The 25181-nt window shown below is 43.4% G+C and overlaps 1 protein-coding gene across 3 annotated transcripts in view; it reads right to left on the bottom strand.

Annotated features, from left to right (window-relative positions):
- ftsj1 (FtsJ RNA 2'-O-methyltransferase 1) overlaps positions 1-25181 on the bottom strand; it is a 70912-nt gene that overhangs the window by 29896 nt on the left and 15835 nt on the right. For all 3 annotated transcript variants that reach the window (XM_034177354.1, XM_034177355.1, XM_034177353.1), the window contains exons 4-8: positions 19055-19166; positions 18837-18915; positions 18717-18769; positions 18593-18646; positions 12079-12181 (exon numbers count right to left, since the gene is read on the bottom strand). In XM_034177354.1, the coding sequence (XP_034033245.1) occupies positions 12079-12181; positions 18593-18646; positions 18717-18769; positions 18837-18915; positions 19055-19166 (401 nt within the window). The remainder of the gene's footprint in view (positions 1-12078; positions 12182-18592; positions 18647-18716; positions 18770-18836; positions 18916-19054; positions 19167-25181) is intronic.

The following is a 25181-nucleotide window of genomic DNA, read 5'->3' as shown; positions in this document are numbered from 1 at the left end:
CACCTGAGGGCCTGCTCCAACTCCTGGTTGGCCCGTTCGACCTGTCCGTTAGTCTGCGGGTGATACCCAGACGAGAGGCTTACAGTGGCCCCCCGTTCCCGGCAGAAACTTCTCCACACCTGCGAGGAGAACTGGGGACCGCGATCCGAAACGATGTCTGTTGGTATCCCATGCAGCCGGACAACATGGTGGACGAGGAGATCCGCCGTCTCCTGGGCCGACGGGAGCTTCGGGAGGGCCACAAAGTGGGCCGCCTTGGAGAAACGGTCCACTATCGTGAGTATGGTGGTGTGTCCCCGGGACGGCGGGAGGCCGGTGACAAAATCCAGACCGATGTGGGACCAGGGGCGGTGAGGCACAGGAAGTGGCTGTAGAAGTCCCTGTGCCTTCTGGTGGTCAGCCTTGCCCCTGGCGCAGGTGGTGCAGGCCTGGATGTAAGCCCGGACATCAGTCTCCAGGGACGCCCACCAGAAGCGCTGCCGGACTACTGCCACGGTCCTCCGCACCCCTGGGTGGCAGGAGAGCTTGGACCCGTGACAGAAGTCCAGAACGGCAGCTCTGGCTTCTGGTGGGACGTATAGTCTGTTCTTCGGCCCTGTTCCGGGATCCGGGCTCCGTGCCAGGGCCTCCCGGACGGTCTTCTCCACGTCCCAGGTCAGAGCAGCCACGATAGTGGACTCCGGGAGAATGGGTTCCGGTGGATCCGACAGCTCGGTCTTGACTTCCTGTTCATGCACCCGGGACAGGGCATCCGATCTTTGGTTTTTGGTCCCGGGGCAGTAGGTGATCCGGAAGACAAAACGGCCGAAAAACAGTGACCAGCGGGCTTGCCTGGGGTTCAGTTGCTTGGCGGTCCTGATATACTCCAGGTTCCGGTGGTCAGTGAAAACCGTGAAAGGCACTGACGCTCCCTCCAGCAGGTGTCTCCACTCCTCAAGGGCCTCTTTCACCGCAAGGAGCTCTCGATTGCCCACGTCATAGTTCCGCTCTGCTGGGGTCAACCTGCGGGAAAAATAGGCACACGGGTGAAGAACCTTATCGGTTTCTCCGCTCTGGGATAGCACGGCTCCTATCCCTGAGTCAGAGGCGTCCACTTCAACCACAAACTGGCGACCAGGATCGGGCTGCACCAAGACCGGTGCAGTCGAGAACCGGCGTTTCAACTCCCTAAACGCGGCTTCGCACTGATCCGACCAGGTGAAGGGAACTTTTGGTGAGGTCAGGGCCGTCAGGGGGCTAACTACCTGACTATACCCCTTAATGAACCTCCTGTAGAAATTTGCGAAGCCGAGGAACTGTTGCAGCTTCCTACGGCTTGTAGGTTGGGGCCAGTCTCTCACCGCTGCGACCTTGGCCGGATCCTGGGCGACGGAGTTGGAGGAGATGATAAACCCCAGGAAGGACAAAGAAGTGCGGTGAAACTCACACTTCTCGCCCTTCACAAACAACCGGTTCTCCAACAACCGCTGCAGGACCTGACGTACATGCCGTACATGGGTCTCAGGGTCCGGAGAAAAGATGAGTATATCATCCAGATATACGAAGACGAATCGGTGCAGGAAGTCCCGCAAGACGTCATTAACCAAAGCTTGGAACGTCGCGGGGGCGTTAGTGAGGCCGAACGGCATGACCAGGTACTCAAAATGACCTAAAGGGGTGTTAAATGCCGTCTTCCATTCGTCTCCCTTCCGGATCCGGACTAGGTGGTATGCGTTCCTAAGATCCAACTTTGTGAAGATTTTGGCTCCATGCAGGGGGGTGAACACTGAATCCAACAAAGGCAACGGGTATCGGTTGCGAACCGTGATCTCGTTCAGCCCCCGATAATCAATGCATGGACGAAGACCGCCATCTTTTTTTCCCACAAAAAAGAAACCTGCTCCCATCGGAGAGGTGGAGTTACGGATCAGCCCGGCAGCTAAGGAGTCCCGGATGTAGGTCTCCATCGATTCGCGCTCAGGTCGGGAGAGGTTTTACAGCCTGCTGGACGGGAACTCCACGCCTGGCAACAAATCGATGGCACAATCATATGGACGGTGCAGGGGAAGAGTGAGTGCCCGATCCTTGCTAAAGACGTCAGCAAGATCGTGGTACTCAACCGGCACCGCCGACAGATTGGGGGGAACTTGGACCTGCTCCTTAGCCTGGGAACCAGGAGGAACCGAGGATCCCAAACACATCCGATGGCAGGTTTCGCTCCACTGTACCACCACCCCAGACGGCCAATCAATCCGGGGATTGTGTTTCATCATCCAGGGGAACCCCAGAATCACACGGGAGGTAGAAGGAGTCATAAAAAACTCAATCTCCTCCCTATGATTCCCTGACACTACCAGAGTTACTGGTGGTGTCTTGTGTGTGATTAAAGGGAGTAGGGTGCCATCTAGTGCTCGCACCTGCAATGGTGTAGGTAGCGCCACCAGAGGGAGCCCTACCTCCCTGGCCCATCTGCTGTCTAACAGATTCCCTTCTGACCCTGTGTCTACCAGTGCTGGGGCCTGAAGGGTTAAATCCCCACTAAGGATTGTAACTGGGAGTCGTGCGGCAATATGTGTGTGTCCCACGTGAATTTTTTGGCCCACCCTAAGCCCAGTCTCTAGGGGCGGGCGTTGGTGTTTAACCGTTCGGGGCAATCGCTCAATTGATGCTCCACTGAGCCACAAACAAAACACGCCCCGCGTGGAAACCTCCTCTGTCTATTAGGTGGTCTAAATGTGGCCCTGCTCGTGTCCATAGCTTCGTCAGCAGGGGGAGCTGTCGCCCCACGGGACGTAGAGGCCAGGGAGCGTGGGAAGGGCGGACCTTTCTCGGACCCGGAAGGAAGAGGGACGGCACGCGCCCGGCCACGTCCTTCGTCTCGTTCCCGACGGCGTTCCTCCAACCGATTGTCTAACCGTATAACGAGATCAATAAGCCCATCTAATTCCCGCGGTTCATCCTTGGCCACTAGGTGCTCCTTTAGGACTGACGACAGTCTGTTTACAAAGGCGGCGCGGAGCGCAGCGTTATTCCAGCCGGACCTCGCAGCTGCGATGCGGAAGTCGACTGCATAAGCGGCTGCGCTCCGGCGTCCCTGTCTCATCGACAGCAGCACGGTTGAAGCGGTCTCTCCCCTGTTAGGGTGATCAAACACAGTTCTGAACTCCCTCACAAACCCAGTGTATGTGTGAAGGAGCCGTGAATTTTGCTCCCAAAGCACCGTAGCCCAAGCGCGTGCCTCTCCCCGAAGCAGAGTGATCACATAAGCTATTTTGCTTGCGTCTGACGCGTACATGACGGGACGTTGTGCGAAGACGAGCGAACACTGCATAAGAAAGTCCGCGCATGTCTCCACACAACCTCCGTACGGCTCAGGAGGGCTTATGTATGCTTCAGGGGATGGTGGGAGGGGTTGTTGAACCACCACTGGAACATTAATATCTAGCACAGGATCGACAGGAGGAGGAGCTGCAGCAGCGCCCTGAGCGCTCGCCGCCACCTGCGCGGAGAGAGCCTCCACCCTGCGGTTCAGGAGGATGTTTTGCTCGGCTATTTGATCCATTCGAGCCGTAAAGGCGGTGAGAATATGCTGTAGCTCACCAATCACGCCTCCTGCAGATGCCTGCGCTCCCTGCTCTCCCATTGGCTGTTCAACAGCCTGGTGACGCCCCTCGGAGTCCATGACGCTGGCCGAGATATCCTGTTGGGAAAGTGTAGTGACACGGACCCACAACAGGGGGCGTAAATGAACGGACAATGGAAGGAGACAAATTATAACACTTTACTGTTGTGAATGTCACAACCAAACACAGCAGATTCAGAATGTGCAACAGTCAATTAATAAAGGTGTCGTGTGGGCAGGCTCGACGATAGGAGACGCCCGTCTGGAAACGAACCGGAACCACACGATTTCCACCACCACCTGAACCCGAGGAATACTGGAGCCGCCAAGTCCCGGAGTCCCCAGGTGGCCACCTTCCCGGCGTGTCGGATCTGGTACTGCTGGCAGAAAGCAAAAGACAGTCAAAGGGTGGGTGTGTGAACACCCAGTAACAATGGTGGGAATGCCACCTCCACCTCTCACTCAACACGTTGCAGCGGTCTCAGATGAAAAGGAGCGCCGTCTTGCACAGCCTCCGCAAAAACGACCGGTTCTCCTGCAAACACTCACAATAACAGATTTATAAATCTCACAAAAAGGCTGAGAGTATTACCTCCAGATGAAGATGATATCTCGGCAGTTTGGTGGAGGTGTCTTCCTGCTTTTATACCAGATGTGATGATTAGTGACAGCTGTCACGGATGATGGGTGACAGCTGTCACCACGGCTTGTTCCTGAGGCGGCAGCGCCCTCTCGTGCCTGAAGCCCGCACTTCAGGCAGGGCGCCTTCTGGTGGTGGGCCAGCAGTACCTCCTCTTCAGCGGCCCACACAACAGTTTCTATGTGGGGACTTCAACATAGATTTGAGAAACTCAACTGCATCTAATGAATTTTCAAATAATATGAAAAGTGTTGGCTTAAATCCCTTGATAACCAAGCAACTAGGATCACCACACATAGTGAAACAAATATTGATAATATATTTACAAATACATTAAGTAATTTAAAATGCGGTATTTTCATGACAGATGTGAGTGATCATCTTCCAGTATTTGCAATTTTTAAAAATACCTTTTGCACTACTGCCCAGGATGAAGGTATAATATTTGTAAGAGATAGATCAACCAAGGCAGTGGAAGCATTTAGAGAAGCTCTTAGAATTCAGAATTGGGATTTGGTATATACTGACAATGTTGATACATCTCACAACATATTTATGAACATACTTGTTAACCTTTATGACAAACACTGTAAAAAAGTAAAAAATAAGTGCTCAAGCAATAGAAAAAAGTATCAATAATCCATGGATGACAAATGGGCTGAAAAATGCCTGCAAGAAAAAAAAAACTTCCTTTATAGAATGTTTCTTAAACTAAGAATGAAAGATGCTGAAACTAAGTATAAAACATATAAAAACAAACTATTAGGAATTATAAGAAGACAAAAGAGGGATTATTACAGCAAATTGTTAGCTCAAAATAAAGAAAGCACAAAAGCTACTTGGGGTGTAATAAACACAGTCTTGCAAAAAGGCAAGACAAAGCTGAATATTCCAAATCATTTTATTAAAGATAAAGTTGAAATTAATAGCAAATGAATTCAATAAATATTTTTAAAAATATTGGTCCCACCTTGGCCCAACAAATTCCAAATGATAACATTGATCTTGAAACTATTAAAGACAATGTCAACAGTATTTTCTTGAAAAAATAGAAATGAATGAAATATTAAACAATGTCCAGCAATGTGCAAATAAAAAATCTAATGACTATACAGATATGAACATGTTGGTAATTAAGAAAATTATAAATTTATCATTTAGGAAAGGGGTATTTCCACACTGCATGAAAATAGCTTAAATAATTCTGCTTTATAAAAAAAGGAAATAAACATGAATTCACAAATTATAGACCTATATTGCTTCTACCACAGTTATCAAAGATTTTAGAGAAATTATTTGTAGTAAGACATACTAAATTTATCAGTAAACATAATGCTTTAACGAACAGTCAACACGGATTCTGCCAAAATTATTCAACTGCTACAGCAATCATGGAATTAACGGAAGAAATTGCAAATGCCTTTGAGGAAAAACAGTATTTAGTAAGTATATTTGTCGACCTTCAAAAAGCTTTTGACACACTGAATCATAAAATATTATTGAAAAAACTACAGAAGTATGGTATTCGAGGTGTGGCACACCAGTGGGTTACAAGTTATTTAAAAGATAGACAACAGTATGTTGAAATAAACAACATTAAATCAAAATATTGTAATATAGTTTGTGGAGTGCCCCAAGGGTCGGTCCTTGGACCCATACTTTTCCTAATTTATGTAAATGATATTAGTGTAGTGTCTCCATTACTAAAGACTATTATTTGCAGATGACACAACTATATTTTTTCCGTTGAAAATATTAAAGATGTTTTTGGAACTGTAGTGAAAGAATTAAAAAAAATATTAACATGGTTTAATTCAAATCATTTATCTGTAAATATAGACAAGACAAAATTTATGATCTTTTGCAGTAGAAGAAAACATATAGATATGTCATTTACTGAAGGATTACAGATTGAAAGAGCACAAGTAGTAAACTTTTTTGGGTGTTACTATAGATGAACATTTGACCTGGAAATCACATACTGACTATGTGAAAATTAAGGTAACACAAATAATAGCTGTGTTACATAGAGTTAAACACTTTCTAAATAAGGATGCCTTGCTTATGTTGTATAACTCAATGACTGTTCCATATCTGACCTACTGTACTTAAGTGTGGGGAAGTGCTTGTAAAGCCTACATTAATCCAGTTAGTATTTTACAGAAAAGAGTTGTGAGAATTGTGAGTGGAAATCGATACAGAAGTCCAACAAACCCAATTTTTATACAGTTGAAAATCTTGAAATTTACTGAATTGGTAGAAATGAATATTTTAAAAACTATGTACAAAGCTCATTTTAAAAAATTACCTATTAATCTACAAAATAGATTCACCAAAAGAGAAAGTAAATATGAATTGAAAGGAACTGAAGTTTTCGTAAAACCCAGGTATAGAACTACAACTAAAGAAAAGTGTATTTCAGTCAGAGATGTTGGTTTATGGAACAGTCTTGACAATGAAACAAAAAATTCTAAGTCAATACATGTGTTTAAAAAGAACATGAAATTGTCTGTGTTGAAAAAATATGAAATTTCAGAGTAGCGCTGTTTAAACTGCTCTGTGCTATGCGTTATGACTACTGTCTTAAAAAAAGCCATATGGCTGTTAAAAGTTTGATGGAAGTGTTATATTTTCTTGTGCATGATGGGGGCAGATGTTATAAGTTATTACTTCTTTCTGCTCCTTTTCATTCATGGTAACTTGGTAATTGTAATTACTCTTGTGTTTTTGTTTTTATTTTATGAATGAAATAAATAAAGAAAAGAAAAAGAAATGTACCGTGCATATTCTCATGGAATGAAGAGACCACTGTGAGGAGTTTTGGGGACAGCTGATCTTCTGCAGGAGCCTGATGAGTCTGTTTCAAGGTCCATGAAGGCAATGTAGAGTGGCATTTGCTGCTCTTGACACTACTCCTGCAGCTGGCAAATTGAAAAGTTCATGTTCACGGTAGACCTCCCAGTTCGAAAGCCGCACTGAGACTTTGGGTAAACATGAGAGGCCAAGGTCTGTAGACACGCTAAGGCTACATGGGCGAAGGCCTTCCCAACAGTGCTGAGAAGGGAGATGCCATGATAATTATTGCAGTTGCTTCTGTCTCCTTTGTTCTTATACAAGGTGACGGTGCTCACATATCGCATATACTGGGGAATGTGTCCCTGTTCCCAGCAGAGGCAGAGAAGATTGTGCAGGTGTTTTAGCAGCACAGGTTTCCCACTCTTTAAGACTTCTGATAGGATATCGTCACTCCCTGGGACGTTCCCACTAGCAAGGCAGTCAATGGCTTTTCCGAGCTCTTCCATGGTTGGTGGCATGTCTTGCTCTTCCATGACCGGCAGATTTGGGATATCCTCGAGGGCTGTGACTGTGACAATGTTCTGGGTTGCATATAGCTTGAGACAGTACTCAACCCAGCGTTGCTGCTTCCCCTGGTCTGTGATGACTTCACTTGTCTTTGATGTAAGTGGGGCAGACTTGGAGGTGGATGGGCCTGTTGCCTTCTTGATTCCCGTCATACATGCCTCTTGCATCCGCAGTGTCGGCAGCTGTCTGTATACTGCTGCAGAAGTTCAGCCAGTATGAGTTAATGCATTGGCGGATGGTTTGCTGGGCTTTTCTGTTGGCAGCTTTTAATGTGCTGGGACTGGGCGCTGCCTTGTAGGCCAGGAGGGCTCTCCTCTTGGCCTCAGTCACAGGCTCCATTACCTCCCAGTGGGCCTCATACCAATCTGTGTTTTTGTGCTCCTTTTTCCCATAGGCGTTAATGGCCACGTTATACACAGCATCTTGGAGGTGGGACCATTTGGCATCAATGACACACTCCTCACCTTCCTGCTGCGTTTTCTCTGAGCTGCCAACACAGCAGGTGTTGATGTGTGGGCTACCCTTCTTCTTGGCATGATGCAGCTTCCTTGGAGCTACGCACACCTTGCTGGTCACGAGGAAGTGGTCCAAATCAGTCTGCACTATGGTAGCTGCGGGTGAGGAGAACACTGGCATGGTCTGCATGCCTGGTGATGAGTAGATCCATCTGGTGCCAGTGCCGGGACCGCCTCAGCAGGTGGTTTGCTGATGAGCTTCTCCCCTGAGCATAAACACCTGATGATTAATGAAATCACCTGCTGAGGTGATCTGTTGCCAGGAAAACCTGCAGTGTCTCGGCTCTTTATGGCGCATGATTGCCTGCCCCTGGTCTAGGGACTCGTAGAACTGGTCTTTTTCCTCTGGGTTGGAGCGTACGCACTGACGATGGGGGCTGGGCCTGAAGATGTTGACAGCTGGAGGGCAAGGATTCTGTCACTGCCAGCTGACGGTGGCTCAATGCATGTGACCAGGGTGTTCTTCACAGCAAGACACCATGCTGACGGGATTCATCCAAGGACTTCCTTTGCCAAAAGAAGGTGTAAGTTGCTTCCTTGATGGTACTGCTGTCTGCCAGCCGAGTTTCCTGGAGGCAGGCAATGTCAACATTTATTCATGAGAGTTCCCTGTCAATGACAGCAGTTTTGCAGGCATCGTCAATTTGCTGCAGATCAGCAGAGAGACCAGGGCACATGGTCCTGACATTCCAGCTTGCAAAATGAAGAGCTGGAGTCTTCTTTCTTCTTTTGTTCTTGTTTTCTGGTGCAGAATTTGTGGCCTGCCTTTCGAAGTTTACTCTAAGTTTCATGCACCCAGTGGAGAAAGTAGGCCATGGTGAGACAGCACCTTACTTGCTGGGGGCTGCCCGGCTTGAGGCGGGCGGCAGCTGTCTAATGAGATGCGATGATCTCTCCCACCAATAGAAGTGACCCCTGGTGCTCGTTTCCTTCGCCAAACATGAGCTTATAACCAGAAACTGCCACTTCTCGTGTTGTGCCAGCATCTTGCGATGACACTCGAGTGTCCTCTCCAGTGGAGCTACAAAGCCTGGGAAGGCTAATATGGAATATCCGCTGTTGAACATGCATTGTCATTGTCAGCAGATCCCCCCTGTCCACACCATCACTGTGGTCCAAAGGAAAGGCAGAAGCCAGCGCAGTTTGGCAGTGGCAGCGTCACAGGAGTTCAAATTCATTTCAATTTATTTTTATTTATATAGCACCACATCACCAAACAGAGTTTCCTCAAGGTGCTTCACACAAGTAAGGTCTAACCTTACCGACCCCCAGAGTAACAGTGGTAAGAAAAACTCCCTCTGAGGAAGAAACCCCAAGCAGACCAGACTCAAAGGGGTGACCCTCTGCTTGGGCCATGATACAGACACAAATTACATAACAATTCACAAAACGAATATACAGGAAATGCTGTTGGTGCACAGGACAGGAGGGTCTCCAGCACAAATACCACACCCATCTCTGGATGGAGCTGCACCTTAAACAGAGAGAAAAAAAAAAACAGAATCAGGCATCAGAAAGACAAGAAATACAGTATAATTTGTCAGCAATAAACAACAAGAAAAACAGGAAATACTAAGGTGATCACCGGCCAATAGCCCTAAGCTTCACTAAAAGACCCAGAATTTAGATAAAGTTGTCCTAAACTGATAAACAGAGTCATTTTGAAATGGATGCCTGCAACATGTTTCAAAAAGCTGGGACAGTGGTATGTTTCCTACTGTGTTACATCACCTTTCCTTCTAACAACACTCATTAAGTGTTTGGGAACTGAGGACACTAATTGTTGAAGCTTTGTAGGTGGAATTCTTTCCCATTCTTGCTTGATGTACGACTTCAGTTGTTCAAAAGTCCGGGGTCTCCGTTGTCGTATTTTGCGCTTCATAATGCGCCACACATTTTCAATGGGCGACAGGTCTGGACTGCAGGCAGGCCAGTCTAGTACCCGCACTCTTTTACTACGAAGCCACGCTGTTGTAACACTGCAGAATGTGTCTTGGCATTGTCTTGCTGAAATAAGCAGGGACGTCCCTGAAAAAGACGTTGCTTGGATGGCAGCATGTGTTGCTCCAAAACCTGGATGTACCTTTCAGCATTGATGGTGCCATCACAGATGTGTAAGTTGTCCATGCCATGGGCACTAACACACCCCCATACCATCGCAGATGCTGGCTTTTGAACTTTGCACTGGTAACAATCTGGATGGTCTTTTTCCTCTTTTGTCCAGAGGACATGACATCCATGATTTCCAAAAACAATTTGAAATGTGGACTCATCAGACCACAGCACACTTTTCCACTTTGTGTCTGTCCATTTCAAATGAGCTCGGGTTCTGAGAAGGCGGCAGTGTTTCTGGATGTTGTTGATGTTTTAACTTGCACTTGTAGATGTAGTGACGAACTGTGTTAACTGACAATGGTTTTCTGAAGTGTTCCTGAGCCCACGCGGTAAGATCCTTTACACAATGATGTCAGTTTTAATGCAGTGCCGCCTGAGGGATCGAAGGTCACAGGCATTCAATGTTGGTCTTCAGCCTTACTGCTTACGTGTAGAAAGTTCTCCAGATTCTTTGAATCTTCTGATTACATTATGAACTGTAGATGATGGAATACCTAAATTCCTTGCAATTGAAGGTTGAGAAACATTGTTCTTAAACTGTTGGACTATTTCTTCATGCAGTTGTTCACAAAGTGGTGATCCTCACCCCATCTTTGCTTGTGAACGACTGAGACTTTTGGGGATGCTCCTTTTATACCCAATCATGAGTGTTCTCAGTTCCCAAACACTTACTGAGTGTTTGGGACAGCGGTAAACATACCACTGTCCCAGCTTTTTTTAAACGTGTTACAGGCATCCATTTCAAAATGAGCAAATATTTGCACAAAAATAAAGTTTATCATTTTGAACATTAAATAACTTGTCTTTGTGGTATATTCAATTGAATATAGGTTGAAGAGGATTTGAAAATCATTGTATTCTGTATATTTACATTTCACACAACATCCCAACTTCACTGGAATTGGGGTTGTACGAGTATATTCTTATATTTATACATAAAGATTTTCATTGCACTGTCCTGTAGGATTTTATACTTATAACTATTTATACCTTTTGTTTTTTTTACTTCATCTGTTTGCACTGACACAGGAGAAGCTCCCACCAATGTCTGTATATTTTCTATGACAATAAATGGCATTCTATTCTAAACTCTATAGATTTATACAATTATTAATATCAGAGTAAGTGATGTCGGCAGCCAAAACTCAGCTGATACTATTATCATTGTTATTATTACCACAATGGAATTAATTGTTTTCACATTCTTGTGTCATCTGTGTATTTTTAGCATATTTACAAATATATTATGTACTTAATAAAATCACACACACATCCTTTTTATAGACAATCAGTGTGTGAATGAGGTCTGTTCAAACATTTTCAAGCTGTGTAACAATTCATTTAGTTTTGCTGAGTTTCATCATCATGACATTAAATTATTTTCAAAATTACACGTCTTAATGCAGTTCAGGTTATACGATTGGTTGATTTTACTGTCCATTCATAAACAGGAGCGCAGAGAGCATTTGTTTTTTATTTCTCCTCCCCTTTCCGCAACAACCAACCACAGCCCTTAGAGGACTGCATCATATCAAGCAACGGGATCAACCCCGCCTCCTCACAAAGATGGGAGTTTCTGTCTCCTCCTTGCTCAGAGTTGCTCTCAGACACCTCCCGGATCTCTCTTAGGCTAAGTTAGGAGCTCTTTGAGAGGACTTCATGGATATGGGCCCTGGTCTAAGGTCCATTAGAGTTGATGAGTCCTTAATATGTCAATTTTGGGCTCTCTGGAATGTGTGCACAATATGTGGTGACAGTGAGGCAATCTGACAGATGAGACTAAATGAAATTCAAACGGGACTCCTGATGAGACAGTCCTCCCATGGATGAAAGCACGAGCTGACCAATGCTGGAGTTTCTGCTGCTGCGAGGTTTAGCACAGGTCACACTGCTGAAGAAGATCTTCAGCTGAGAGTACAGCAGCGTCACATCCTTCCCCCGAAAGATCTGCACACACAGGAGACGGTCACCTTGACAACTATGTCCCACAGAGCACTGCAGCTTCACTATCACTCACCAGCTTCAGCAGCACAAACAGACTGACTGAAGCTCATCTTGTGTGTTTGCTTCTGATGGAAACTGTCTGGGAAAGTGATGATTCCTATTCACAATAATCCAGATGTTAAGTGTCTAAATACTTTTGGTCTTTGAAATTGGGGGGGCTGTTCATAAAAATGTCTGTCCTTCCTAAATTGTTAATGTGACATTTCTGAATTAAAGCTGAAAGCTGAGACTGAAAGAACATCTGTGTTGTGGCCTGTAGAGACGTCTATGCTTGAATTCAGTCATGTCTGTGATTGTCTCCCTACGCTCCTGATGTGCGCGGGTGTGTTTCTGTACCTGTCAATTTTCAATTTATTTTCATTTATATAGCGCCAAAATACAACAAAGTTGCCTCAAGGCACTTCACACAAGTAAGGTCTAACCTTACCAACCCCCAGAGCAAGAACACAGGCGACAGTGGTAAGAAAAAACTCCCTCTGATGATTTGAGGAAGAAACCTCAAGCAGACCAGACTCAAAAGGGGTGACCCTCTGCTTGGGCCATGATACAGACACACTTAACAAAACAAATATACAGGAAATCTTGTCACTGCACAGGAGAGGAGGGTTACAGAAACAGATACCACCCCCATCTCTGGATGGAGCTGCACCTCAAACAGAGAGAAAAAACAGAATCAGACATCAGAAAGACAAGAAATACAGTTTAATTTGTCAGCATTAAACAACAAGAAAAACAGAAGAAATACCAGTGGTGGGCACAGATAACCAAAAAAATTAACTTCGATAACAGATAATAAGATAACTGAAAAGTTATCTTCGATAAAGATAAAACAATAAACCACCCAAAAATGTTTTGGAAGTTAAAGATAACCGATAACAGATAAATTCCAATATTACCTCTGACACATCTACAACTAGTAGTAGAACAAATTTAATAGCTTATAATAATATTAAAACAACAACAGACCCCAACAATGAGACCAAACTTTTCTTTCAACATTTGGCCCCTGCTGGAAGCTCTTGTTTACTACAGAGCTCCCAGCACAGAGGCACTCAGAGCAGCCATAAAACCAACTCTCTATCAATTACGATGCTCCGGTCAGGCGCAGGTCTTGAAAAATAAAGTCATGCTGACTTATGGTTTTGATTATAAATAACATTAATACCGATAGAATAACTCCATTAATGTCAATTATGTCATTTGTACAAAGTTAAAATATAACATATATCTTTTAATGTTGAATAATGCACTAATTCTGAGGTTTTGTAACAGACAGACTGCAAAGGATTCTGGGTAAAAGTGCCTCTGCTAAACACTGGCTGAGTCTCTCTTTTTGGAGCGAGGCGGAGGGGAAGGCGAAGGGCTACAAATCCCTCCGTTTGGAGGGGTAGGAGGAGCTTACTGCTGTCTCTGAAAAAACAAACATGGCGCCGAAAGAGCTGCACAAATGAAGCGGCTTTCATTACAAATTACGCTGTTTAGAACATTCTAACTTGCCAAAAAACTTTACAGGCAGTTGTCTATGACAGCAGCGTGTCTGCTGCTGGATGCATGTTGCGTATGTTGTCGTTCTGAAGCATATCGTAACGTCGCTCGTGCGCTGCGTTATAATGCATATACACACGAACGCTACGATAAGACACTTTTATATATCTCACAACGGAGAAAATCATGATAAAGTGTAAGCACGTTAATTTGTATGTTCATAAATCTTTGGATAATATCAATCCCTGCTGTTGGATTTCAAGGTCTGTAACGTGTGTGTATTTTGTAAACAAACGGAGCCCTGGACACACTCATCTAATAAGATTTCAGGCAGAAAATGAAAAGTTACATCAATGGGAATAAGTTGGAAAATATATACACACACATGTATATGTGTAACACATAACCTGACCACATAAATAGACTGATATTATTTGTCAAGGAAATTTCTAAAGGAAATAAGGCTGGATGCAAAAAATGGGAGAATTTGAAAAAGAAATAAGGTTGTAATTCCATTAAAAAAGTGAAACTTGTATAATGTATACATTCATTGCACACAAAAAAAAGCCATTTGCAAAGCCAAAAAGTTGATTTGACAATCATCTGACATAACTGAGGTCAAAATAAATAGAACACTGCTATCTACTGGTTCCCACACTCTTAGTGAACACTACTGACCAGTAGATGGCAGTAGAGGCCTTGAAAACAAAATTCCAGATACAGTAATCCCTGTCTGCTACATTTAAAATGCGTGGAATTTAATAAACGCAAATAAAACCAACATCTATAAACGCAGAGAATATATTCAAGAGAGTTTTAGGCACTAGAGTTTAATGCTGTTGTCCGTGGAGCCTGAACAGAGTGTCTGAAATGCATTTGTCCTGTCGTGATGTACTGAGATTACATCATCCTACCCAAAATGCATTGCGGGTCACAGGATGTGCTCACAAAACCTTAAAAATTAGCACATTACTTTAAAACTAAAACATATATCTGATATTTTCACTTAATAAAACTTCAGACATGATGGTAATTTTAAATAACTTGTCCAAAATTTGTTTGGTTAAAATTTGAACCATAAGTTAAAAATATATGCCTCTGGATGACTTAGGTGATATCGCCAGCCTATTGGTATGGTGTTAAAGGAAATGGTTTTTTTTTCTTTTGGGGCTGTTTCTCCTTTGTCTGCAGAGGATTGATGATGCTTTTTATACAAATGGCTCTCTTCTGTTTGCAAAGGTTGTAGCTGTGCGTCTGTTACAAAACTTTTAATAGGTGAGTGCTAAACTAATTTTAAAAATGCTTGTCGCTGTTCAGCTTTGTTTATTCGGACAAAGATTAATCGGAAGATAATTGGTCAGATAATGGTTTTTAAAGTTATCTAAAAAGATAATCCAATAAAGAAAACATTATCTTCGATAATTATCTGTTATTGGATTATCGGAAGTGTGCCCACCACTGAGAAATACTAAGGTGATTGCCGGCCACTAGCCCTAAACTTCACTAAAAGACCCAGAATTGAGATAAAGTTGAGAAAGTGGCACGCTCCGTTTACTAATAACATGAATTAAAAGAGTAAAAAGCATAGTAACATACTGTACCAGTATGTTAGCCATAAGAAAGGGAAAAGAAGTGCGTCTTAAGTTTGGATTTGAAAGTCTCCACAGAATCTGACTGTTTTATTGAAGCAGGGAGATCATTCCACAGAACGGGCACGATAAGAGAAAGCTCTGTGACCTGCAGACTTCTTACTCACCCTAGGGACACAAAGTAGTCCTGCACCCTGTGTAGTGAATATTAATAAAGCCTCCACATAGGGCACCAATAAAAATGGAACAAACATAGGTTAAACCTCACACGGAGGCACCAATAAAACTGTAATGAATATTAATAAATTTATTGGAATAAATTTATTAATAATTTACTGAATCGCGCTCACGGAGCACTTATAAAATGTAGAAAGTAGTGATTATTGGTGATTTGAGTGGAGACACTTCGCTTTACATATATTCAGGCCTCCCTACGGGGACCCTTGATATGTAGCATTTAGTTATAGTGAATAAGTAATTAAACTCCCAAATTGAATGAGACTGTATTAGGCCCCAAAATAACGGGTCACCAAAATAATTGATTTAGGGATTAATACTTATTATTTAAGTATTAATGGGGCACCACTTATTCTTTTTTTATATGGCATAAGTACCATAATTTAAACATTAATTTATCAGTCTCAAATGAATTAATTAGTCTCGATTTGGTTTAATCAATCTCTGTCAAATTAAAGTCTTTGTGACTTTAGAAAAAGTAAAACTTTAATAAGAGCGTTGAAAATTGAATGAAAAAGGAAAAGTCGCTTTTTCTGTAAATTCACTCTTAATTTGAAAAGCTCAGCTTGGAAGTTCTCTTAAAAATTCAAAAGCTTGACGCACCTTAAACGCGTCAGGTTAAACTTTGAGTTTGTCCCAAAGGTAAAGAATGAATGAATGCCACGTAGTAGCTTAGCTTAGCAATGGCTCTTGGCCCAAAATAGAATTAAGCGTTAAGCAAAAGAGAGGAAAAAGTTGCAGAAGAGGAAGAGCGAGAGCAGAAGGGCAGAGAGAAGAGTGTTCTAACTTTTAAAGGAGACTTACGTCACCAAACTCCGCCCATTTAGGGTGTGTGATCTCACAGACACTTCATGTCTTAGAGCAGGCAGAAATGATTCAACTATTTAAACACATTAATTAATTTGAAATACTATTTGTTCTAAGACACTCAAATGGACACATTATCACGAGACATTTAAACACATCCTTTGGATAAACAGAGTACTTCAACATCAGCATTTTAGATACTGCAGAAAGGTCACACACACACACCAGTTAATGGAATGACTACATGCAAAGCATTTCGTTTGAATAATAAATGCAACATTATAAGTCTTTAAATATAAATGAGAGACATACTGATGTAAATTCTTATTTCAAACCGAAGGTCTTTTCGTTGTTTTACTCAAGATAAAAGTTAGTTGTGAAGAATGAACAATTTATGGCCCATCTGGTTGTGGGGGAAGGGTCCCCACCCTGGATGAGGAGAGGTCCTGTCTTAGTTTGACCATAAAAGTTTCGGGTTCTCCTGTCCTGGAGGAGCTCAGATTCTGACGTTAAGCCATTATCATGTCATGTAGTTCACGAATTACAACCTTGTTTTTCTCTGGAAGGTAGTGTTGGCCCATGGGGTGATGTCTCCAAAACTTATCTGAAGATCTCCAGATGACTTAGGAATTTCCCAACTAGGGTGGAAACGCAGTCTCTGTCCCAGTGTGTTTTTGTGGTTGAGAGAGGATTAATATATTTTATTTAATCAGGTCTAATCAAGGCCATCGCGCTACACCTGAGAACACAAAACCTGGGCCGGTACGTAGGGTTTATTTAGGTCAGCTAAGTAGGGAGGTGCCAGTCCATGAACAATTTTATAGGCTAGTGGCAGAACCTTAAAATCTGATCTCACTGGGACAGGAAGCCAGTGAAGAGATGCCAAAATGGGTGTAATGTGGTCAAACGTTCTGCTTTGTGTCAAAAGTCTGGCTGCAGTACTTTAAACCAATTGGAGAGCCCTAATGCTGGACTGCGGTAAATCAGAAAATAGAACATTGCAGTAGTCCAATCTAGAAGTGATAAACACATGGATCAGGGTCTCAGCATCAGCCATAGACAGGATGAGACGAATCTTCATTATATTTTGTAGGTGGAAGAAAGCAGTCCTAGTAATATCTCAAATGTGGTCAAAGGACAATGTAGGATTAAAAATTACCCCAAGGTTCCTAACTTTGTCAGTGTGATGTATGACACATGAGCCTAGGCTAAGTGTTAACTGGTCAAATTGATGCCGATGTCTCTCTGGACCAAGAACCATCATTTCAATCTTATCAGAGTTTAAAAGTAGGAAGTTGCTTGACATCTAGCTTTTCACTGATGCAAGGCAATCTTCTAAGGATTTTATGTGGATGAGATTACCAGCAGTTATCAGCATGTATAACTGAGTATCATCAGCATAGCAGTGAAAGGTAATCCCAAAATGCCGCAATATGTGCCCAAGGGGTGCTACATAAAGGGAGAAAAGCATGGGGCCTAAGACAGACCCCTGTGGAACCCCAAATTTCATGTCACTAAGGTTAGAGGTCGTGTTACTGTACAAAACACAGTGAGGTACTGGTCAAGTATGACGTCAACCATGCAAGGACACTCCCAGTAATCCCAAAATGATTTTCCAGCCTATCAAGTAGAATATGATGATCCACTGTATCAAATGTAGCACTGAGATCTAACAGCACCAGAACTGTAGTGGTGTCTGAGTCCATTGTAAGCAGAAGATCATTCACCACTTTAGTAAGAGCCGTCTCTGTGGAATGATATTTTCTAAAAGCAGACTGAAGTGGCTCAAAGAGATTATTCTCAGTAAGATAGTCTACGAGCTGCCGTGACACCACTTTTTAGAGCAAAATGATAGATTTGATATCGGACCATAGTTTATCAATACACTAGGGTCAAGATTAGGTTTCTTAAGTAATGGTTTAATCACTGCATATTTGAAACCTGATACCTGTGTGTGTTTCCCGTGCGCGGATCTGTCTGTGTTGCTGTGTGCATTTCCCGTGTTCTTGATGTGCTCGGGTGCGTCTCTCTACCTGTGTGCATTTCGTCTCTGTGCTTTGTGTGCTTGTCTGTGTGTTTGCATGTGACCACGCCCCAGTGTGATTCTGTGGTGCACCTGTCGTTAATGTGTTTGGTCTCATCCGTAAAATGTGTGATCATGTCTGCCGTCCTGCGTGTTCATGTCTTTTCATGTGTGTCCCATGTCTGGTCGTTTACGTCACGGAGAAAAGGTTACCTTAGCCACAAACGTTCCTCCAGGCTTGAGAACGTGAGTAGTGATATTCAGAGCCTGAAAACAGACATCAGAAGCTCATGAGTTCAAAGCATAATGGGAACTTCCAAACTGACTCCGTACTCACAGCCAATAGGAGTTGAGCTTGGATATACTCATCCACATCATGGAGGCCAGTTACTGTGGAAACACAACACCATTAGGACCATTACAGGGAGGGAAGAGTGTAAAGCAGGTCATGTCTCACCGTCAGGGGCGCCGTCGCACACCACCAGGTCTGCCGGCTTACCCTCGAAATGGCGGATTATCTCCTGTGCAGTGGTCACCTGAGAACAGGAAGGTACCAACAAAAAGACTGAGGCTCCGCCCCAATACTCAGACCTTTGAGCATGAAAGTCTGAAAGTCCAAATCTACTTTCAGCAGCCTGATAATGAACAGCCATCAACACCAGTCTCTAGTCTGACCTTGGTGATGTCTCCTTGGATCTGGGTCACTCCGGGCAGAGGCGCCATGGCCTGCAGATCCACTGCCACAATCTTAACCTGCTCAGGAATCTGGGCCTTCTCCCCCTGGGCCCTACACCGTGTTACAAAAACAAGATCAATTTATAAGGGTTTGTTGAGGAACCATTCAAAACCCTCCAGGTCCCTGGACTGCCAGTAAAAATCTGATCTTTGTGCATATCCAATTTGAATCTGATTTTATGATGAAAGTTAAAAGTGGCATGAAATCCTTTTTTTCCTCCGTTTCAAGCCTCATTTCAATTTCAATTTATTTTCATTTCTATAGCACCAAATCCCAACAGAGTTGCCTCAAGGCGCTTCACACAAGTAAGGTCTAACCTTACTAAACCCCAGAGCAACAGTGGTAAGAAAAAACTCCCTCTGAGGAAGAAACCTCAAGCAGACCAGACTCAAAGGGGTGACCCTCTGCTTGGGCCATGATACAGACACAAATTACAAAACAACTCACAAAACGAACATACAGGAAATGTTGTTGGTGCACAGGACAGGAGGGTCTCCAGCACAAATACCACACCCATCTCTGGATGGAGCTGCACCTCAAACAGAGAGAAAAAACAGGATCAGACATCAGAAAGACAAAAAATACAGTATAATTTGCCAGCATTAAACAAGAAAATCAATCAATCAATCAATTTTTTTATATAGCGCCAAATCACAACAAACAGTTGCCCCAAGGCGCTTTATATTGTAAGGCAAGGCCATACAATAATTATGTAAAAACCCCAACGGTCAAAACGACCCCCTGTGAGCAAGCACTTGGCTACAGTGGGAAGGAAAAACTCCCTTTTAACAGGAAGAAACCTCCAGCAGAACCAGGCCCAGGGAGGGGCAGTCTTCTGCTGGGACTGGTTGGGGCTGAGGGAGAGAACCAGGAAAAAGACATGCTGTGGAGGGGAGCAGAGATCGATCACTAATGATTAAATGCAGAGTGGTGCATACAGAGCAAAAAGAGAAAGAAACACTCAGTGCATCATGGGAACCCCCCAGCAGTCTAAGTCTATAGCAGCATAACTAAGGGATGGTTCAGGGTCACCTGATCCAGCCCTAACTATAAGCTTTAGCAAAAAGGAAAGTTTTAAGCCTAATCTTAAAAGTAGAGAGGGTGTCTGTCTCCCTGATCTGAATTGGGAGCTGGTTCCACAGGAGAGGAGCCTGAAAGCTGAAGGCTCTGCCTCCCATTCTACTCTTACAAACCCTAGGAACTACAAGTAAGCCTGCAGTCTGAGAGCGAAGCGCTCTATTGGGGTGATATGGTACTAAGAGGTCCCTAAGATAAGATGGGACCTGATTATTCAAAACCTTATAAGTAAGAAGACTCCTGTCTACTTTCTTCATCTCTCCGACTATCCCAAAACGTTTTCGCCAACCTCTTTCTCCTTATGCTCTCCTGGACCTCTTCATTCCACCACCAAGTCTCCTTGTCTTCCTTCCACTGTCCAGATGTCATACCCAGTACTGTCCTAGCTGTCTCCCTCACCACATCTGCAGTACTTTTCCAGTTGTCCAAAACTGCTTCCCCTCCAACTATTGCTTCTCTCACCTGCTCGCTAAATTTCACACAACAGTCTTCCTCCTTCAGCTTCCACCATCTGATCCTTTCTTGAGCTCTCACTCTCTGCTTCTTCTTTACCTCTAAAGTCATCCTACAAACAACCATCCTATGCTGGCTAGTGACACTCTCTCCTGCTACCACCTTACAGTCTCTGATTTCTTTTAGCTTGCATCTCCTATAAAGAATGTAGTCCACCTGTGTGCACCTTCCTCCACTCTTATATGTTACCCTGTGCTCCTCCCTTTTCTTAAAGTAGGTATTCACCACAGCCATTTCCATCCTTTTTGCAAAATCAACTACCATCTGTCCTTCCTCATTCCTATCCTTGATACCATATCTACCCATTACTTCCTCATCACCTCTGTTCCCTTCACCAACATGCCCATTGAAGTCTGCTCCTATCACCACTCTTTCATGCTTGGGCACACTCTCCACCACCTCATCTAATACACTCCAGAAATCTTCTTTCTCCTTCATCTCACAACCTACCTGTGGGGCATATGCACTGATGATATTCATCATCACCCCTTCAATTTCCAACTTCACACTCATCACCCTGTCAGACACTCGCTTAACCTCCAACACACCTTTAACATACTCTTCCTTTAAAATGACCCCAACACCATTTCTCTTCCTGTCCTCACCATGGTACAACAACTTCTACCCACTGCCGATACTCCTGCTCTTACTTCCCTTCCACTTGGTCTCTTGCACACACAATGGGCCTCATGTATCGTTGCGTACAGCGATATTTGAGCGTATATGGGGTGTACGCCAAAACGGCTGCGCTGCTTGGCATTTATCAATGTGGTCGTTGTCGTACGCTGCGCTGAAAATATACACCAGGTCGAGAGGTGGCGTAAATTATACACCAAAATGAACCAGCGCTGGAATCCACATAAAAATGAAGATGATCAACATGATAAACAGTGCCATTATACAAATCAATGCATATGTTACATAAATAACACTTTCCTGATTATACTACATAATAATCAATACAAATCCCGCCTTTGCGGGATTGTTATGGAGCACGATCCGTGGTCACAGCGCTGACTGCAAAGAAAGCGCTGCTCGCCTTTTTCTCCAGACTTCGAGCCTGGAGCCAGAGCAGCGCTGAGCTTAACTTCATGTGGTGTGATCGTTTTAGACTATGAAATTGATAATAACAACTGTAGTTTCGTCATTCCCTTAATTCGCCCGTGCTGCAATCAGGTTTTGTCGTCTCCATTCGGTTGTCACAATAAAATAAATACAGAAATACATTTAAAAAATAAAGAAATCTGACAGATTAGGAGTGTCTTATTAATTGAGCGAGCAAATATCCACATGTCAAGAATTATTGACATATGAAAAGAGAATACAGTGGTCCCTCGCTATAATGCCGTTCACCTGTCGTGCCCTCGGAGTCTCGCAGAGTATTTAGTCCAATTTTGCATGCCTTTTTTTTTTTTTTTTTTTTTTTTTTTTTTTAACAGTGTTCTGTGTATCTGTTTATAAGAATCTTGTTGCCCAGAAGAGAAAAGAGCGCCAACAACTACTCATAAATGTGTTTGTCACTCGGAAACAGACACCTGCAGCGAGGTGTGAGTGGGAAATGGCGCAGCGTCAGGACGCAGAGGCGCAATCTGTGACATACTGGTCAGTCACTATTAATAATTTCTTATGTGTCCTACCTCGTTCGTTGATTGTTAAAATTAATTCGTTAGTTCTAAATGCCATCATAATTATTTATAGGAAAACGTTCTATTTTTATTTCTCAAACAAATGTTTGGGCCTGAAAGCAGTTTGGTCTTATTTTCCTACTAAGGTTTGAACTTTGAGAGTGTTTACACACGAGAGAAAAGTGAGAAAATGTTCATGCCTGATTGAGAAAGTGTATAAACTGTGTAGTGAGGGGTTTTACAGCTTTGAAACGTCTATAATAATTGTAAAAAATAACTCTGACTACGTTGCGGTTTCGCGTATTACGGGCTATTTTTTAGAACGTAACTCCAGCGATTAATGAGGGACCACTGTAACACTTTATTGATTATATACTACAAAACAATTGATACGACGGCCGCTTCTGACACTCTATTGGCACGCGTCATGATTGGTGGAGTTCTTTTTCATTGCCGTCTCCCGGCTTCCATGTCATAAAATGAGGGTGTGTCTGAAGTGGAGTCTGAATATTTATGGGCGTGTTTATTATAATTACGATCGTTTCCACCCGCCGCATTTATCAAGATCACGTCAGGTGTACGCCAGAAATGGGCAGGTACACACTGCTTGATACATGTCACGGCAACTTTGGTGTATTTCAAGTTTACGCCGTGAATTTACGCCGCAAGTGCGCAACATTGATACATGAGGCCCAATATGTCTACCTTTCTCCTCTCCATCATATCAGCCAGCTCTCTCCCTTTACCAGTCATACTACCAACATTCAAAGTCCCCACTCTCATTTCCACCCTTCTAGTTTTCCTCTTCTCCCGCTGTTCGTGGCAACGTTTTCCTCCTCTTCTTCGTCGTCTTCGCCCAGCAAATGACGACCAAATGATGTATCAGTTTCTAAGACAAAAAAAAAAAAAAATCCACCCTCCCTCACCACTTTTTCTGATGTCAAGGATGATGAATGTTTTTTTTTTTTTAAACAGGTCCTAATGTGTTAATTAGAAAAACCGGGTTTACATGATTTCAGTTCATTCGTTGAACTTCTTTGGAAGTGGAGAAAGAAGAAAGGGCAGCTCCTGAAGAGAAAGGGCTGTTGAATATTTGTTAAAAGAAAATGAGTTCATATTTACAGGTTGAATAAATAAGAAAAGGATTTGTAACGTTTCATATTAAAAAGGGTACAGTTAATAAATTTAAAAACAGCCTATTTTTATGGCATGAGTTCATTTTTTGGGGTTTAAACAATCTATTTACATTGATATCTGACATTTTGTGAACACTAGATGGCGCTTGTGTTTCATGTAAAATGAAAATGCTGTCTTGAACCCACAGAAGAAGAAGAATCTAGAAGCTTCTAAAAGTATGTACAATGCAGCAGTTCTTTTTTGTCATGCTTGTTTTGTTTATTAGTAAAAGAAAAGAACAGAAAACTAAAAGAAGGAAAGTCTGGACTGTTTCCTTTCTAAAAATAGATGTTGCAGATGGAATCTCAACATTTTTTTGGTGCCAAAACCCGGGAGATGTGGAAGTAAACAAAGAACTTTGTTGAGATTACGCCGATAGCTGCAACGACGACACCGAGACAAAAGAGAAACATGTCGGAGTAACTACAAAGATTAAAACATAAATGGACTGTCCTGCGTTCTTCCGTTACAAAGCTGCTGCAACAGATCCAAGATGAAATAAGTAAGGATGCCGTGAACAGCGATCGTTTGCTTGAGCTGTTAGCCATGTTGTCGCACAAGGAGAAAAGCATGCAAGAAACTGAACCAGAAATAGAGAAAGAGATTCCGTTGGATGAGTTCGATGCGGACATGGAGCGAACATTGGAATATCAAGACAATACTAACTAAGGCGGACGCGAGCGGAGAGAGTGATTGAAAGGACTGCACTGCAGTAACAGAGAAGTCAAGAGGACTCTGCTGCAGCTGTACACCCACCACTGAGTGACGCGAGTACCTGATCGACAACAAGCAGACCTTCAGTGAAACTACTCAAGCTCTCAATAAGCAAACACAGTGGAGACGTGTGCATGTGGCAAGAGTTTTGGGACCAGTTTGTCAACGCTATTCACCAAAACCCAGATTTGACTAAACCTGAAAAGTTTACTTACCTTAATTCATACCTCGTTGGACCAGCTGCACGTGCCATCGCAGGGCTGAAAGTAACTGACACCAACTATGACACAGCTGTTGACATGCTGAAGCAAAGATTTGGCAGGAAGGACCTAATTGTGAGTGCACACATGTCAAACTGCTGAACCTGAGCCCGGTTAAGAGATCCTCAGACACTGTTGCTTTGAGACAACTCTATGATGATGTGGACGTACAGATAAGAAGCCTGGAGGCTTTAGGTGTGGTGTCCAACAGTTATGGAGGATTATTGTGTCCTATACTGCTCCAAATGATTCCTGAAGACCTTGCTCTCACGTACACATGCAAAACAGATGTAGGGCAAGAGTGGGAAATTGATGATCTTATGTTTTTGCAACAAGAAGTTGAAAGCAGGGAACGTGCCGTGCATTTGACGAGACCCAGAAATGATGATAAAGATTCCCATTCTGCTCAAAAACCACATTACAAGCCAGATTCAAGCAGAGAAAAGTGGAGAGGAGCTAATGCACCATCAGCTGCAGCTCTCCACACGGGCAGCACAAACACCCCCTCCAGTCAAAACTGCATGTTTGTAACAGTCCAAGCCATAAGTCAGAACAGTGCACTGAAGACACAGTCGCAATCAGAAAGGAGAAGTTAAAGAAAATGGGAAGGTGTTTTATATGCCTGAAACCTTGACATCTTGCACGAGACTGTAGATCCAAAAATGTGACGTGCACTGATTGTGGAAGGAGACACCATGCTG

This window comes from Thalassophryne amazonica, chromosome 8, assembly GCF_902500255.1.
Source record: "Thalassophryne amazonica chromosome 8, fThaAma1.1, whole genome shotgun sequence".
NCBI lineage: Eukaryota > Metazoa > Chordata > Actinopteri > Batrachoidiformes > Batrachoididae > Thalassophryne > Thalassophryne amazonica.
This window is presented reverse-complemented; position numbering and strand designations above follow the sequence as displayed.